At 43.5% G+C, this 15,402-nt stretch overlaps 1 protein-coding gene across 1 annotated transcript; it reads left to right on the top strand.

Annotated features, from left to right (window-relative positions):
- The first annotated feature begins 5,841 nt into the window (after positions 1–5,841).
- Positions 5,842–8,614, top strand: LOC136486813 (adenosylhomocysteinase-like). The gene is made up of 3 exons (XM_066483838.1): positions 5,842–6,647; positions 7,441–7,977; positions 8,072–8,614. The coding sequence occupies exons 1-3, from the start codon at positions 5,937–5,939 to the stop codon at positions 8,279–8,281; spliced, it is 1,458 nt and encodes a 485-aa protein (XP_066339935.1). The 5' UTR covers positions 5,842–5,936; the 3' UTR covers positions 8,282–8,614.
- Positions 8,615–15,402: the final 6,788 nt, after the last annotated feature.

The following is a 15,402-nucleotide window of genomic DNA, read 5'->3' as shown; positions in this document are numbered from 1 at the left end:
AGGACAGAAGTGGTATGGATCCCAGCAGCTCCGGCTCTTACTGCAAACTACTGGCTCCCAGGAGCTCTGGACTGTCTCGGCGGGGATGCGGCACAAAGCATTGTTTTGGGTGCCCACAATCAACCACGCCAAAAACATTCCTTGTTACGTGATCGTATCATATGTTGCCCACATATGGATACAAGTATCGGATACGATATGTAACGGATACGAGGATACACTATCCTCCAAACGTTAATGACACGGGATACGGCTAGCATGTTTTAATATATTATTTTTATAGTAACTAAATAACAAACTAATAGCAAGTTTAGTGAGTTTAATATATATTTTATTAAGGATGTTCTTTAATTTTTAAGTTGCAGAACTCGTATACAAAAGATAGGAAAAAAGATCGAGAGATGTGCATAATGTATATTAATAAACAACAAACATGGTAGTTCGTATGAAAGATTTAATACAATTTTTTTAAAAAATAAATTACCTATTGATAGTCCTGTATGCGGCCAGCGTATAGCGGGAGGGGGGTATTTGGTTCCAACTTCTAAACTTTAGTCGTTGTCCTATCGAATGTTTGGACACATACATAGAGTATTAAATATATACTAATTACAAAATTAAATACACAGATTGAGATTAATTTCCGAGACTAATTTTTAAGCCTAATTTGTTCATGATTTGACAATGTGGTGCTACAGTAAACATATACTAATGACAGATTAATAAGGCTTAATAAATTTATCTCGTGTATTACTGACGGATTCTATAATTTATTTTTTATTAATATCCAAACACCCTATATAACACTCCATGTGATATCTGATAAGACTATCGTTAAACTTTAGTTGCTGCATCAAACATCCCGGCACGCTGGTCCCGATTGACTGAGGTTGTATTCGATGCTGCCAAAAAAAAAACTGCGTGCCTGCGTCCGATACACGTATCAGAGGCGACACGTTCTGGGATACATATCCAGACGTATCATATCCGCACGCATCATAGATCATATCTCATATAAGTTACTATAATGCCTTCTTTTTATCCCGCCTAAACCTCATCATAGTCAACAACTGGGAGTAGCTTAGTTGATTATGGTCATTTAGAACCATATGAATTTCATAGGATTTGTATATATATTTTCTTTGCACGAATCAATTTAATTTCTAAAGAAACGCATGACTCTGAGAAAATTTTCTGCATTACAAATAATTGTGGTGGACCTCCTCTTCTTCTTCCTCTCCGGTACATCCACAGGAGGTAAGAAGGAGAGGAGATCCATCTCTCTTTTTCGCAATTTTATATCTAGTTTATTGAGGGTTTAGCCAAACAAATCTACCGACGAAATCAAATGATTTCCTATCGGGATCATGTTTCCTGCGATGACTTTGGTGCCACGACGAGATTGTCGTTGCAGACGTCAATTTCATCGGCACACGGCCAATTTGTGATCTCATCTTCAAGGAGAGGGGTGCTTCTTGGAGCCCCCTATGAGAACAACGACTCCGGGTCATCGATTTTATCGTCGATGGTCACAGAGGATTTCAAGGTATCAAGGTGATGAATCTGCATCCTATGTCGTATCCTGTAACACCCAAAAACTTCAATCTTTTAAAATAAGTAAATTTGATTTAATTATGTTATTATATGTGCATTCAAATATAGGAAAGAAATATTTTTTGTGAAATTAAAATCCATCATAAGGATATATACATGTTGATGCACTCATGCTGGAGCATTGTATTTAATATGTTGAGTGGTTTTTGATTTAAACTCAAAAGGATTCAAAATTCATTTGAAAATCATTTAGAAATGAATTTGGAAAATAGAATTGGAAAAAGAAAAGGAAATTCTTTTCTCCCCTCCCCTTCTCCAGTTTCCGGCCCGCAGGCCCTTTCTCCCATCGGCCCGCGCGCCCCCTCCTTTCCCCTTCTCCTGCTTTTCCTTCCTGGGCCGGCCCAGCAACCGCCGCAGCGCCAGCCTAGCACCACGCGGGCAACCGCCGCCGCGCCTCCTTCCCTCTCTGCCACTGACCGCCCGGCCCCGCCCGTCAGTGCCTTCCCCCACCTCCCGCAACCGCTGCGCTCGGTCAAGCGCAACCGCTGTCGCGCCCCTTCCAGATGTGGGAGCATCCTTCCCCGCGCCCGGCCTCTACAAAAAGCGAGACGAGCCTTCCCCGCACCCCCTGCTGTTTTCCCCGCTCTTTCTTCGCGTTCGCCGAGCGCAACAGAGGCCACAACCGCCGCACCGACGAGCCGAGGTCCGCCGTCCGCCCCTCCGCGCGAACAGCCGTCCCCGAGCCGCCGTCGACTCTATTTTTCCCCGCTGTGAGAACCCCCTTGCTCCCCTCTTTCTCCCCGTGCCATTATTTTCTTGTTTCACGGTTTCTAGTGCCCTAGCCGCGTGCGCCGACGAGCTTCTGGTCGCCGGCCATGGCGACCGCCGCCTCGGCTCTCTCCTCCGGCCGCGCTCTAGGCATGGCCGAGTTCGCCTACCCCCCCCCCCCCACATCTCTCCCGGTGCCCTCGGTTCTTCGAACCGTGGCCCGTAGTCACTAAACCGCGCACGTCAGCATGCTCCTCGTCGCCGACCATGGTGCACCACCGCGGCCGCACTGTTCCTAGCCGGCGTCCACCCTTCTCTCTCCCTCCCATCTAATCTGAACCACCCACCCATGATCCAACGGCTCACATAAGCCGATACCCCTTCGCGTGTCAGTTTTGCTAAGGAGTCCCTGAGCTTTTCTAAATCCTAACCTGCAGTCCAAAACACATTTCCTGAGTACGCTTTCTCCTTTTGAAAACGTAAAATATACTGTTTTAGTCCAAAGTACTTTTTCAGTATTTTCAGAAATGCCATTGCACTGTTTTGCTTATAAAATCGTCGTTAGGTTCGCAATTAAGTTCTCTACATGTTAATACCACTGTTAACCCTGTTTGCAACATTTAAATTTTGAGACTAGATTTAGTTAAATAAATTGCTATAGGAAATCCTGTTTAAATCATAACTTTCGCGTTTTAGCTCCGTTTTTCGTGAACTTCGTGTTGACGTGATCGTAGCGAGACATAGAATCTTTTCATAAACATTTTATCTTGTTTTCTATATTGCTGGTGTATTGTTCTAACTGTAGGATTGTTTGCTTTGCATGAATGCCTTTGGAATGTTGTATGTTGCCGTGTTGGTCGCGTTCAGACGGTGAGGAGAACGTTGGAGACCAAGAGTTCTTTGATGAACAGCAGGACCAGCAGGAGTTTGCTAACCAAGGCAAGTATAGCATGGGACCTACCTTGATGTCCTATTCACCACTTATTAATTACTCATTTGCATATGTCTAATTTTGATACCTGTAAGGATATCCTAGTGTTTGATTATCATGTTCCTTGTTCTCCTATGGGTTATATGCATATGGGTAGTTTGCTAGCGCTCAATATAACTATACATGAGTTACATAATGAACAATGATTCTATGGAAAGAAAATGTAAAAGTTGCTTTTAAACAACTGAATTGTAGGGCAAAGGAGCAAATGGCTTTTGTTCATGATGCTCTCGGCCCTCCATAAGGACTTATCTGTCAGCAAAAGCTGGGACTGACAGTGCAACCGTGAGAGTCACATGGCTCTGACTTTAGCTCAGTAATAGGACATTTTCTAGCTTGTTAGAGGTTACCTTTATGACGCAAAAGGGGCTTACCATATTGGGTATAGGACTGCCTCTGTTCCTATGTGTATAGCCGCAAAGGAATTGTGCCATAGGAAAGGGGTTCCTACATCTGCCTGCCGAGGAAACCTAGCAGCCCTAACTTGTTAGAGAAACCTATGAAATGGCTTCATAGTGTACCATGCCCGCTCACCTTAGCAGTGATATGGGAGTAATTAATCTGGGCATATGAGAATCACGACTCGTGGTGAATGTGCACAACCTCTGCAGAGGTTTACAAATTGTTATAACAGCCGTGCTCACGGTCACGAGCGGCCCGGAAAACTCACAGAATAAATGGTTACTTATTGTTGTTCATTTATGATGTTCTACGATGATAATATGATTCAAATGATTCTGATATCTGATTATGTGAGTTTAAATGGGAGCTTAAGTATAACTTGATAATAGTTGATAATAAAATCTTGACCTACTAAAAGTGCTAACTGCAGTAAGCCAGTGTCATCCTTTTTGAGCTTTCATAACCCCATGTTAACTTGTTAAGTACGGGAAGTACTTACGCTTGTTTACTTTCTATATTTGGATAAAAATCCCGGATGGGTAACAGATGACAACGTGTATAATGAGTTTCCTAAGGACTATTAGGCTTGTGGTCAACCAGTTGACCGTCCCTGTGATGGAGTTACCACGAGAGAGTTATCTTTTATTTTCCGCTATGTTGTATAAGATTATGTGATGGTATTAATCGTGATGTAAGAAACACCGTGATGATACTTTATGTAATTTGTTGACTTATGTGTGTGACTGATCCCTGGGCACACATGAGCTTTATGCATTCAATTTTATCCTTAAAATTGGGTGTGACATATCCGACGATGAAACTGCCAATATTTTTTTGCGATTTAGATGCGTTTTGGACCGGTTCCGAAGCGTTGGATCGTGCGACATGTCCAATATTTTGGGGTTGGTCACTAAATTCGGCATAAGGTTGCACTTTGGCTCCAGCGTTCGAGGGAAGCCATTTGAGAAGAAGACGATGGAAGAATCTGGATAATTATTATGTATCTTTTATTTTAGATTTTTTATGTGTAATTTTGGGATGTACTATGCCAAAATTTAATATAAGTCTCCATTTCTTAATAAAAATAAGAAAATATGTTTTTTAGCAAAGAAAATATGTACATATAGGCCTCGCCTTAGTTGATTGAACATATGTACAATAGCGTCATTAAGACGAAGAAAGAAGACGAGAAGGCCTGGGCTGAATTGGACTGAGCCGTCCATTTCCATTCTGTCTTTCCAATTGCAGAGCCCATGCCCGTTTTAGAGCCCAAGCCTTAGTAATAACACCTTTTTGGTTGAAATGGGATGTGGCCCCACTATAAATATTGAACTCATAAGACTGTCTCTAACAATGAACCCATATGGGCACCCAAACCCAAAGGCCCTGTTCGCTTCGCTGAAAAAATAAGTCAAAACACTGTTTCGGCTGATTTGTTGTGAGAGAAAAATATTGTTCCGGCTAAAAAAACAAGCCGAAAAAGACGGATTATAAGATAAGCGGACATGGCTAAATTGGGTAGCAAGAGACTTAAAATCAGCCTCCAACAGAGTACCTATACGAGAGACCTATTTTGGGTTGCGTGAGAGACATAACCCAAATATTGACATCCTCTCTCCTAGATACCTATTTGCAGAAATGATTCTCTTTTGGGTCTGGTTGTTGGAGAAGATATCGAATATGTATTGAGCTTTTTACCTGTAGCGCTACCCAAATGACGAATGAATCTTGTATTTTAATTGTTATTGTTGGAGATAGCCTAATCATCCAACTCATCGATCAATGAAAAAAAATCTAGCTAACCCCAAAAACCCAGATGCCTGTCTGCCCCCAACGGCACTCTACAGGGCGATTTGTAAAAATGGGACTTAAAATATTTGTCGTTTGCAGATTTAACACTGGACTCATATTTATAGATACAGATGAATCCACTTATCACTCGATTATAATCGTAATAAAGAGTCAATATTTCGAGTGTCATTTTTGTAATTTTTTTCACTCCACGTGGCCTCACCTCACCCACCCCCACCAATCCTCCGCCCAGATCCGACGGCCGCTAATCGCCGCATCCGCAAATTAACGGTGTCGCGCCCTCGTCTCTCCCCATAAAACCCTCCTCACCCCTACCCTCCCAACTCCGCCGTCTCCTCCCCTCCTCCCGTTCCATTTCCCCTGCTCCCAGTCCCAGATCCAATTCGCGAGTTCTCCCTCCGCCGCTGCCATGGCGCTCTTTGTGGAGAAGACCTCGTCTGGGCGGGAGTACAAGGTCAAGGACCTCTCGCAGGCGGACTTCGGCCGCCTTGAGATCGAGCTGGCCGAGGTCGAGATGCCCGGTCTCATGGCGTGCCGCGCCGAGTTCGGCCCGTCCAAGCCCTTTGCCGGCGCTAGGATCTCGGGGTCGCTCCACATGACCATCCAGACCGCCGTCCTCATCGAGACCCTCACCGCGCTTGGCGCCGAGGTCCGCTGGTGCTCCTGCAACATCTTCTCCACGCAGGACCACGCCGCCGCCGCCATCGCGCGCGACTCGGCCGCCGTCTTCGCCTGGAAGGGGGAGACCCTCGAGGAGTACTGGTGGTGCACCGAGCGCTGCCTCGACTGGGGCGAGGGCGGAGGCCCCGACCTCATCGTCGACGACGGAGGTGACGCCACGCTGCTCATCCACGAGGGTGTCAAGGCTGAGGAGGAGTACGAGAAGACCGGCAAGATCCCCGACCCGGAGTCCACCGACAACGCTGAGTTCAAGATCGTGCTCACCATCATCCGCGACGGGCTCAAGGCTGACCCCAAGAAGTACCGCAAGATGAAGGAGAGGCTTGTCGGCGTCTCTGAGGAGACCACCACCGGAGTCAAGAGGCTCTACCAGATGCAGGAGACCGGCGCCCTCCTCTTCCCCGCCATTAACGTCAACGACTCCGTCACCAAGAGCAAGGTGATTCAATCGTGCCTTGCTTTGGATCCATTTCCTTTCAGATCTGACGTTCTTGCTGTGTGGATCTAGATCCTGCATGATTAGCAGTCTGAGATTTACTTGTCTGTTGATGCTGCTGCTTTATATCTCACTGCTATGCTTAAAATATCTTGTGGATGAATAATGGTTACGTCAAGTCTGCAGAGTAGCACTCTATATTGAACATGGATCTATGTTTCAGATCTATGATGGACAGGATCTGTTAATTGGGATTGATTGTTGACGGCGAAGTATCTCGGGATACTTTAAGCCTGTTTGTGTAGCCTGATTCGGCTGCTAATATATGTTTGGTTCTAGTTACTTGTTATAGCTCCTAAATTGCTGGGATGCAGGATTTAGTGTTGGTCATTTTTGTTTGTAGTTGTATCTGGATCTTGGTCTATGTTGTTGCGTAGTTGTCAAAATAAATGTTATTGTTAGCTACTTTTAATATTAGTTGCATGTTTCGTCCATGTGATGTGTTAGTTGCATGTTTGGTGGATTTGAAGACACTATGTCATCATAGAGAATAAAATATCGTGTACCCTGTTTACTTAGTCTCTACGTATGTAGATCCTTACATGTTTTAAGGCATTGTACCTTGAACCTGGCCTAAACTTAAAAGTGTCTTGCTGTGCATTTTCTAGATTCTTAACTACAAATATTGAACTCATAATTCAAATATTTTTTTTCTTGTAAACAGTTTGGCATGTTGCTAGTACCAAAATTCAACTATTAAGATTAACTATATTGATATGTTTCTCCTCTGGAACAGTTTGACAACCTGTATGGTTGCCGCCACTCCCTCCCTGATGGTCTGATGAGGGCCACAGATGTTATGATTGCTGGCAAGGTTGCCGTGGTCTGTGGATATGGTGATGTCGGCAAGGGCTGTGCTGCTGCACTCAAGCAGGCTGGTGCCCGTGTCATTGTGACTGAGATCGACCCCATCTGTGCCCTCCAGGCTCTGATGGAGGGTCTTCAGGTCCTTGCCTTGGAGGATGTTGTCTCTGAGGCTGACATCTTCGTGACCACCACCGGCAACAAGGATATCATCATGGTTGACCACATGAGGAAGATGAAGAACAATGCCATTGTCTGCAACATTGGCCACTTTGACAATGAGATTGATATGCTCGGTCTTGAGACCTACCCTGGTGTCAAGCGCATCACCATCAAGCCCCAGACTGACCGCTGGGTGTTCCCTGAGACCAACACTGGCATCATTGTCCTTGCTGAGGGTCGCCTGATGAACCTTGGGTGTGCTACTGGCCATCCTAGCTTTGTCATGTCCTGCTCATTCACTAACCAGGTAAGCACGTGAATCCATATCTTTCTTGGTATCGCCATATGTAAACTGATTGGTTAGCAATGTCACATTACTGAATTATTTATTCTTGATGCAGGTCATTGCCCAGCTTGAGCTGTGGAAGGAGAGGAGCTCTGGCAAGTACGAGAAGAAGGTGTATGTGCTCCCCAAGCACCTTGATGAGAAGGTTGCTGCTCTCCACTTGGGCAAGCTTGGTGCCAAGCTGACCAAGCTCACCAAGTCCCAGGCTGACTACATCAGCGTGCCGATCGAGGGTCCCTACAAGCCTGCCCACTACCGGTACTAGGCAGCCCTGCACGACTTGCAGCTCACTCGGCCGGTTGTGTGCTATGAAGTTTGCTGCACCGGCCTGTCCTGTCAGTTATCTTTTGCATGCATATGCATTGTCATATACGCAGTCGCGAAGGAAGATTTGTTATGATCGCTTGAGCTGGGAGAAGCGAGGAGGGAAGGAGCTGTTTGCTTTTGCTGAAGAATAATGGTGTTATTGGCTGATGTACGTTGCCAGATACAGTTTTGTCTTGTTGACAACTTATCTGATTATCAGTTGTAAGCGATTTGCTCAAGTTGTGTGTCATTTATGAATAACTTGCTTTTCTCAAGAGCATACTTAGTCTTATCCTGAATTGCGTTGGGTTTGGTTGGTTGAGTACCTGAGTTTGTTTGGGTTGCGTTCATTGCATGGTTGGTATGGAGTTTAGGCTCGAGCGAGTTCACGCGTGTTTTATGAAATCAGCTGGAAGGCAGACATAAAAGCCCTGTTTGGTTCTTAAGGGGTTTCATGAATCTGGATAAAAAATATCAGAATCCCATAAAATGTGCTATATTCTACTGGGTTTTAACACATATACATAGAATTCAATGAATACACTAGATTGTTTTAATATATAAACTTTTAGAATCCACTGGAACGCAAACAACTAATAATTATATAAACTTTTAGAATCTACAGGAATTCAAACAACTAATTTTGCTGAAATTTGATACAGCTGGTTCACCGTGTGCAGTGGAATGCTTGGCTGCAGTTGTTGTTTTTTTTAATAATAATGGGAAGGATCATTATAAGCAAAGTATAGAGACTGGGTGGAACATCCCTCGATTAAAATTTTCCAAAGCAAGCCTGACATTATATTGCAGATGGTGTGCTGAAGATCCACAAGAGTAAAGGCAAGTCTTGCCAACTTTGCATGTTTGTCTGCTTGTTTTGTTTTTGTCTCTGCTAATGTTGATAATTGAAAATTGCTTGCATTTGGTAATTACTTAAATTTCAGCAATGACCGGCCTAAGAGACCAATGACCCGAATTATGACGATATGATTCAACGTTAACCGCTGAGGAAAGGACTGTCTAGTCTTTCGTTAGTGTAACGATGTTCATATCAAAGCTTTCAGGTAGTACAGCCTTGGCTGGATTGTAGCTGCTGATGGGTTTACATGTCTTCCTTGGAACTAAGGGCCCCCGTGAGTCTGTGACGTGGACCAATCCACTGTATAAATAAAATAATATTAAAGAGAAAAAATAATATTAAAGAGCAAAAATTTCTTCTTCCCTAAAATTTCTGTCTGTCTTATGAACTTAGGCCTTGTTTAGATTACCCCAAAATTTCAAGTTTTTTCACTCTCTCTCCATCACATCAATTTTTAGCCACTTACATGGAGCATTAAATGTAGGTAAAAAAAAAAACTAATTGCACAGTTTAGTTGGAAATCACGAGATGAATCTTTTGAACTTAGTTGGTCCACGATTGGACAATATTTACCAAATAAGACGAAAGTGCTACTATTCATCGGGTTGAAATTTTTCTCAATCTAAACAAGGCCTTATTGTATGTTAATGAGTTCTCTGATCTCATGTTATGCCACGGACAGGTAGCCGGAGTGCGGCTCCCGATGTGGCGACCCACGTGACGCCCGATCCTGCTCACCCACCTTCGTGCCTCGCTATCCGGGTTGAAGATATTCTAGCGACGACAAGCACCCAGTGGCCAACCTATGGCCACATAGTGGTGGATTGATTCGGGCAACAAGCGGAAGTCAAGTTGTGGCGGGAGAAAACCTCGGTGAGGTAATGGGATTGAAACATTCTCCCCTTTTTTTGAGGGAGAGAGCAATGATTTCAAGGGATTGATGAAAAAATTTGGGGTAATGGAATGTGAAAGAACATCTAGTGAAGCAAAATTTTCAACCCATTCCCCCATATGACAGTTTTTAAGGAAAATAGATTGTTTTTCTCAATCTGGTGGAGTTGCTCTCAGGAGCCAACCGTTTGCAATTCTTCAAACTCACGAATGAAGCCAACACTTTTTCTTTTTCTCGATTTTTATTTTTACCGCTGGAGTCACAATAGTTTCGGATTCTTCAAACTAATGTGTTTTATTCACTTCACAAAGAAAATCGAGAGTACAAATGAATGTTAAAAACAAAGTAAAAAATTGACAACATCAATATAGGCGTTTGAACCATTAGTGCTTCCTCAAGAAAAGGAGGGTTCACACTTTTTTATCAGGTACAACTTGGACGTACACAACACACACTCCACACTCACACCACACACGCGCAGTATCACCGAACGCATACGCGTGCGTGTACTTTAAAATTTTCAGAAAAATTCTAAAAAAAGGACCGACACCAGAGTTTGAACCCTGGTGGGTAGCGTCCCACTAGATAGCCATACCACTGGACCACAAGCTCATTCGCGAGGGTTCAGACTTCACACCACTGTTGCATTTCTAATTTGAAACAAAACCAATCATATTAGAACATGCATGAACCGATGGTCAAATAATCAAACCATGAACTGAGCTCTTGAGTACTTTGTTATCCCAATCGATCTAAATAAATATGCCTCGAAGCTATATACATGTGCCATTGTAATCGCCGATGTTGACAATAGTTAACATTCATCATAAACCATCAATATAACTTGTATAAATGGCTAAAATAGATCACCAATATAGACTTAGGGGTTTAAATTGACAAATTCCACGAGTTTTGGAGAATCTGTATTTTCAGCAGGATTTTATCAGAAAACCGTCAAGGAGGACCTATTCGTCAAAGAAAATTATGAAATTTCACCGCGTAATTGACGTGGGAAGACTCTAGAAGCCTCCAAGAGGCTCTCCACCGAAGCAGACCCCGAGCCACTACCATGTGGGCTGGCCAGCCCCACCTGCAGGCCGGTCGGCCTATGGGCCCCCCATGTCAGCCTCCTGTTGCTATGTCGGTTCTCCACCGCCTTAAGGATTGCATCTCCGCCGTTTATTCAAGTTGGTTTGATACGAGGGCTCAGGATTGATGCTCCGGCCTATATATACCAACCTGCACCCCCAGGGCAGATCGATGCATTTGATCCTGAGAGCCTGAGGGCCAGAAGCCCTAATCCATATCTCCACCAGGATCAGAGCAAGCAATTAAGAGAAGATTAGTCCTCAATAGGATCTAGTCTTGTATTAGAGATAATGAGATAGAGTGAGAGGGAAGAGTTTGGAGGAGTCCCAGTCTATTGGTGCTCTCTCTACGGCTTGTACCCTGGCGGAATCAAGTTCTTCTTGAGCTTGCTTCTGATATCTCTTTAGTAATCGACTTCTTATTCAAGTAAGCATCTTGTTTATATTGTTCTTCAGGTTTGAGACTCGCTTTTGAGTACTTTAATCCTTGTAGCTCCTAGGTTAAAGTAGTATTCGTAGTGTAAGCGTGGTGCTTAGACTCGGTTACTCGTGTATATACCCTATTTTCCGGATCGGTGGTAGCTCACGAGGGTGATTCTTATAGCCTTGTTGAATCCTTTGTAGTCCACCTCCCGTTAGTAGGCCTAGCAGGACTTTGTTGCTATAGAAAACATACTCTGCCTGTGTTTTCTCTAGTAATATCTCCAGAATTGAACAATAGAAGACAAAGCTTACCGAAGTTAGAACTAGAATACCTTAGCAGTCGCCTCTACGCTCCTATTATCTAGCCTTGATTGTGAAGTTGGGATAAGTTAGATTTGGTTATTTTCACACATGTTTTCTCGAGTTCGATATAAAACTGGGTACTCCCGGTGAAGTGCTACATCGGTATATTATCCGTGCGCTTGCGGATTATTCTGTGTGCATTAATTTATACCAAGAAGCATTTCTGGCACCGTTGTCGGGGAAACGGTTGCTGAGTTAACTTCGAACCTTGCTTATCCTTGTATCATTATTCTTTTATCTTTTATCTTCTCTTTTCCTTTTTATCATGGATCTAGAATCCACCCCTATCTATCAATATGATGCACCCACGAGCGCAAGCCTACAACCAAAAGAGTCTTCAAAGCCTATCCTAACACCTGGCTATGAGCTGCGCCCGTGTTTAATCAACATGGTTTAGGATCAACCCTTTTCAGGCGAAGATGATGAAAACCCCTATTCTCACCTAAATGAGTTTGAGCAGACCTATGCATGCCTACGCATAGCGGGCATGTCAGATGAAACCTTACGATGGAAGCTTTTTTCTTTCTTTTTGACAGGAAAAACTAAGCGTTGGTACAATCTCACCATAAGCGTTGGTACAATCTCACCATAAGCGTTGGTACAATCTCACCATAGGGAGTAGCTTTTGTTGTAATTCTTTCCCATCTCTAGGGTAGTCAGACTTCGTTTAGAGGTTCTATCTTTTAAATAAAAGAAAAAAGAATCTCTAGGCACGACATGGGAACACTTTAATACTCTTATTAATCTGGCCCCGACCTTGCCATTCAAGACCCCATTCTTCTTCAACATTTCTATATGGGTCTTGATAGGAAAACCTTGAAGCTTCTTAATATGGCCTTAGGAGGCTCGTTCTTGCATGTCTCCGTCAATTCGGGGAGAAGCATTCTTACAAAAATCTTAGAGAATATCCCTGAAGAAGTAGAAGATAAGCCATTAGAGGAAGAATCCCAGATAGTTGAACCTGAATCTTTACCAAACCCATCACCAACTTTAGCTATCCCAAATCCTGAACCACCGGAAAAGGAGGAAACTCCAATTTCGGACTTCATGCTTGAATTCGAGGATGAACTTTTCGATGAATATGGAAATATGCCAAATTACCATACCATGAGGAGACCCCAGAAGTCTAGGAAATCATCATCCAATGAAGAACCTTTAGACCCTTCTGATGAAGCTTTCCTTAAAAAGACTACGAAAGAGCTAGTGTCTATTATAAGCAATGAATGATTAGAAGAATCAGAGCTTTCCTCTGATGTGATTCGTTTAGATTCACCTTCTATATCCATTTATTGCCAAATTAATAAATCTCCTTTCGATGCTCTTTATAATCTAGTTGTGGGTGTTAATATCATGTCTGCATCTTTTGCTCATGATTTATTGAAACACATGCCATTAACCCCAACAACAAAGTTGTTGAAAAGTCTTTCAGGACACATTCTCCTAAGTTTGGGAATTTTGTATGTCCTCCCTATCTAGGTAAAAGGAACCAAAGTTCATTTGAGCTTCTATATCTTTGATTTTATGGAGTTTGACCTGTTGATAGGACAACCAATTGAAAGACTTATCCAAGAAGGACAAATGGGGAAGTTGAATATAAGACTCAGGAAAAACTTCAAGCTTTCTATACCCATTACTCATTCTCTAAATGCTGAGAGTGAGCCAATTCCCAAGGAAGACCCAATGGAAGAGGTTAAGGTTGCATCTCTTGATAATTTGATTAAACCCAACCTTGAAAATGATGCTCAGTTCTTCATCGAGGAAGAATAAGAAAATCCTACCGAGTCTGAACCTCTTGATGAATTGCTAGAACCACCTAAGCCCACCATTGAACTTAAACCCCTTCCTCCTGGTCTTAGATATGCTTTCTCAATAATGATCAGGATTCTCCTGTGGTCATAAGTGATAAACTCTCTTAGGAAGAATCCCTACGCTTGCTAATTGTCTTAGAAAAGCATCGTTCTACCTTTGGCTATTCGCTCTAAGACCTTAAGGGAATTAGCTCGGCTCTTTGCACCCATCGCATCCCTACAGATCCTAACTCTATACCTTCTAGGGAGCCCCAGCATAGGCTTAATAATGCAATAAGAGAGGTTGTTAAGAAAGAGGTCTTAAAACTCTTATAAGCTGGGATCATCTATCCTATGCCGCATAGTGAGTGGGTTAGCTCTGTTCAAGTTGTGCCTAAAAAGGGAGGCATGACTGTTGTTAAAAATGAAAAGAATGAATTAATCCCCCAAAGAACCATCACTGGATGGCAGATGTGCATAGATTACCGAAAACTTAACAAGGCAACAAAGAAAGATTACTTTCCATTGCCCTTCATTGATGAAATGTTGGAGCGACTGGTGAATCACTCTTTCTTCTGTTTCCTTGATGGGTATTTAGGTTATCACTAGATTCCGATCCATCCAGATGACCAAAGCAAAACCACCTTTACATGTCCATATGGAACTTATGCTTATCGTAGAATGTCTTTTGGATTATGTAATGCTCCAGCTTCTTTTCAAAGATGTATGATGTTTATATTTTCTGATATGATTGAAGAAATCATGGAAGTTTTCATGGATAACTTTTCTGTTTATGGAAAAACTTTTGATGATTGTCTTGAAAATTTAGACAAGGTTTTGCAAAGATGTGAAGAAAAGCACTTAGTCCTTAATTGGGAAAAATGTCATTTCAAAGAGTGAGCTATGTCAATGCAAATGGCCAAGAGAGTGAGCTAGAGCCGACCATGGGGCTTAAATAGAAGCCCCCACGAAATAGAGCCGTTGGCTCCTCAGTCCACTAAAAATCGAGGTGATCGGACGCACCAGTCAGATCGACCGGACATAGGACCCCAGCGTCTAGTCGCCCGATGCTTGCCACGTGTCATCGGCTTCAAACGCTGATCGCTCGATCTCAATGGTCATCGGTGCACTTAAGTTGTGACCGGATGCTCTACAGTGTAGGACCGGACATAGGACCCCAATGTCCGGTCACTTCTAGTAAGGTTCCAGTCACGACTGGACGCGTCAGTTCAATCACGACCGGACGCAGGACCCTAGTGTTTGGTCACTTCTAGTAAGGTTCTAGAGGTGGAAATTTGTGACTAGACACATTCGGTCATGGCCGATCGGACTCGCCCAGCGTTCGGTCACTCACTGACTTCTCTGTGCGTCGCCACATCAGCAGGACCGGATGCTAAATAGTGTTCAGCCAGAGTCTGGTCACCTGCGTCCGGTCAAGAGACCGAGGGCGGCCTTCACTATGCGCCACTGACCGGAGGCAGGATCCTAGCGTCCGATCACTGCGTGACCAGCGTTCGGTGCACTATGTGAAACCATGTCTTTTTTGTACGGGGCGCCGGTGGCACCGTTGGACTATCCGCACTCTATAGGGGACACTCCGCCGGTGAAGTTTTGAACCCTTGCTCCCAAGTGCTAAACACAATGTGTATCACCTTTGTGCATGTGTGT

The sequence above is a fragment of the Miscanthus floridulus genome, chromosome 10, assembly GCF_019320115.1.
Source record: "Miscanthus floridulus cultivar M001 chromosome 10, ASM1932011v1, whole genome shotgun sequence".
Lineage (NCBI taxonomy): Eukaryota > Viridiplantae > Streptophyta > Magnoliopsida > Poales > Poaceae > Miscanthus > Miscanthus floridulus.
Note: the sequence above shows the minus strand (reverse complement) of the source record. Positions and strands in the feature narration are given on the sequence as shown.

Bases quoted from the DNA above. Each gene is read 5' to 3' on its own strand.
- LOC136486813 (XM_066483838.1), top strand. From the start codon at position 5,937: ATGGCGCTCTTTGTGGAGAAGACCTCGTCTGGGCGGGAGTACAAGGTC. The intron at 6,648-7,440 runs GTGATTCAATCG...CCTCTGGAACAG, and splicing joins ACTCCGTCACCAAGAGCAAG to TTTGACAACCTGTATGGTTG. The intron at 7,978-8,071 runs GTAAGCACGTGA...TTCTTGATGCAG, and splicing joins CCTGCTCATTCACTAACCAG to GTCATTGCCCAGCTTGAGCT.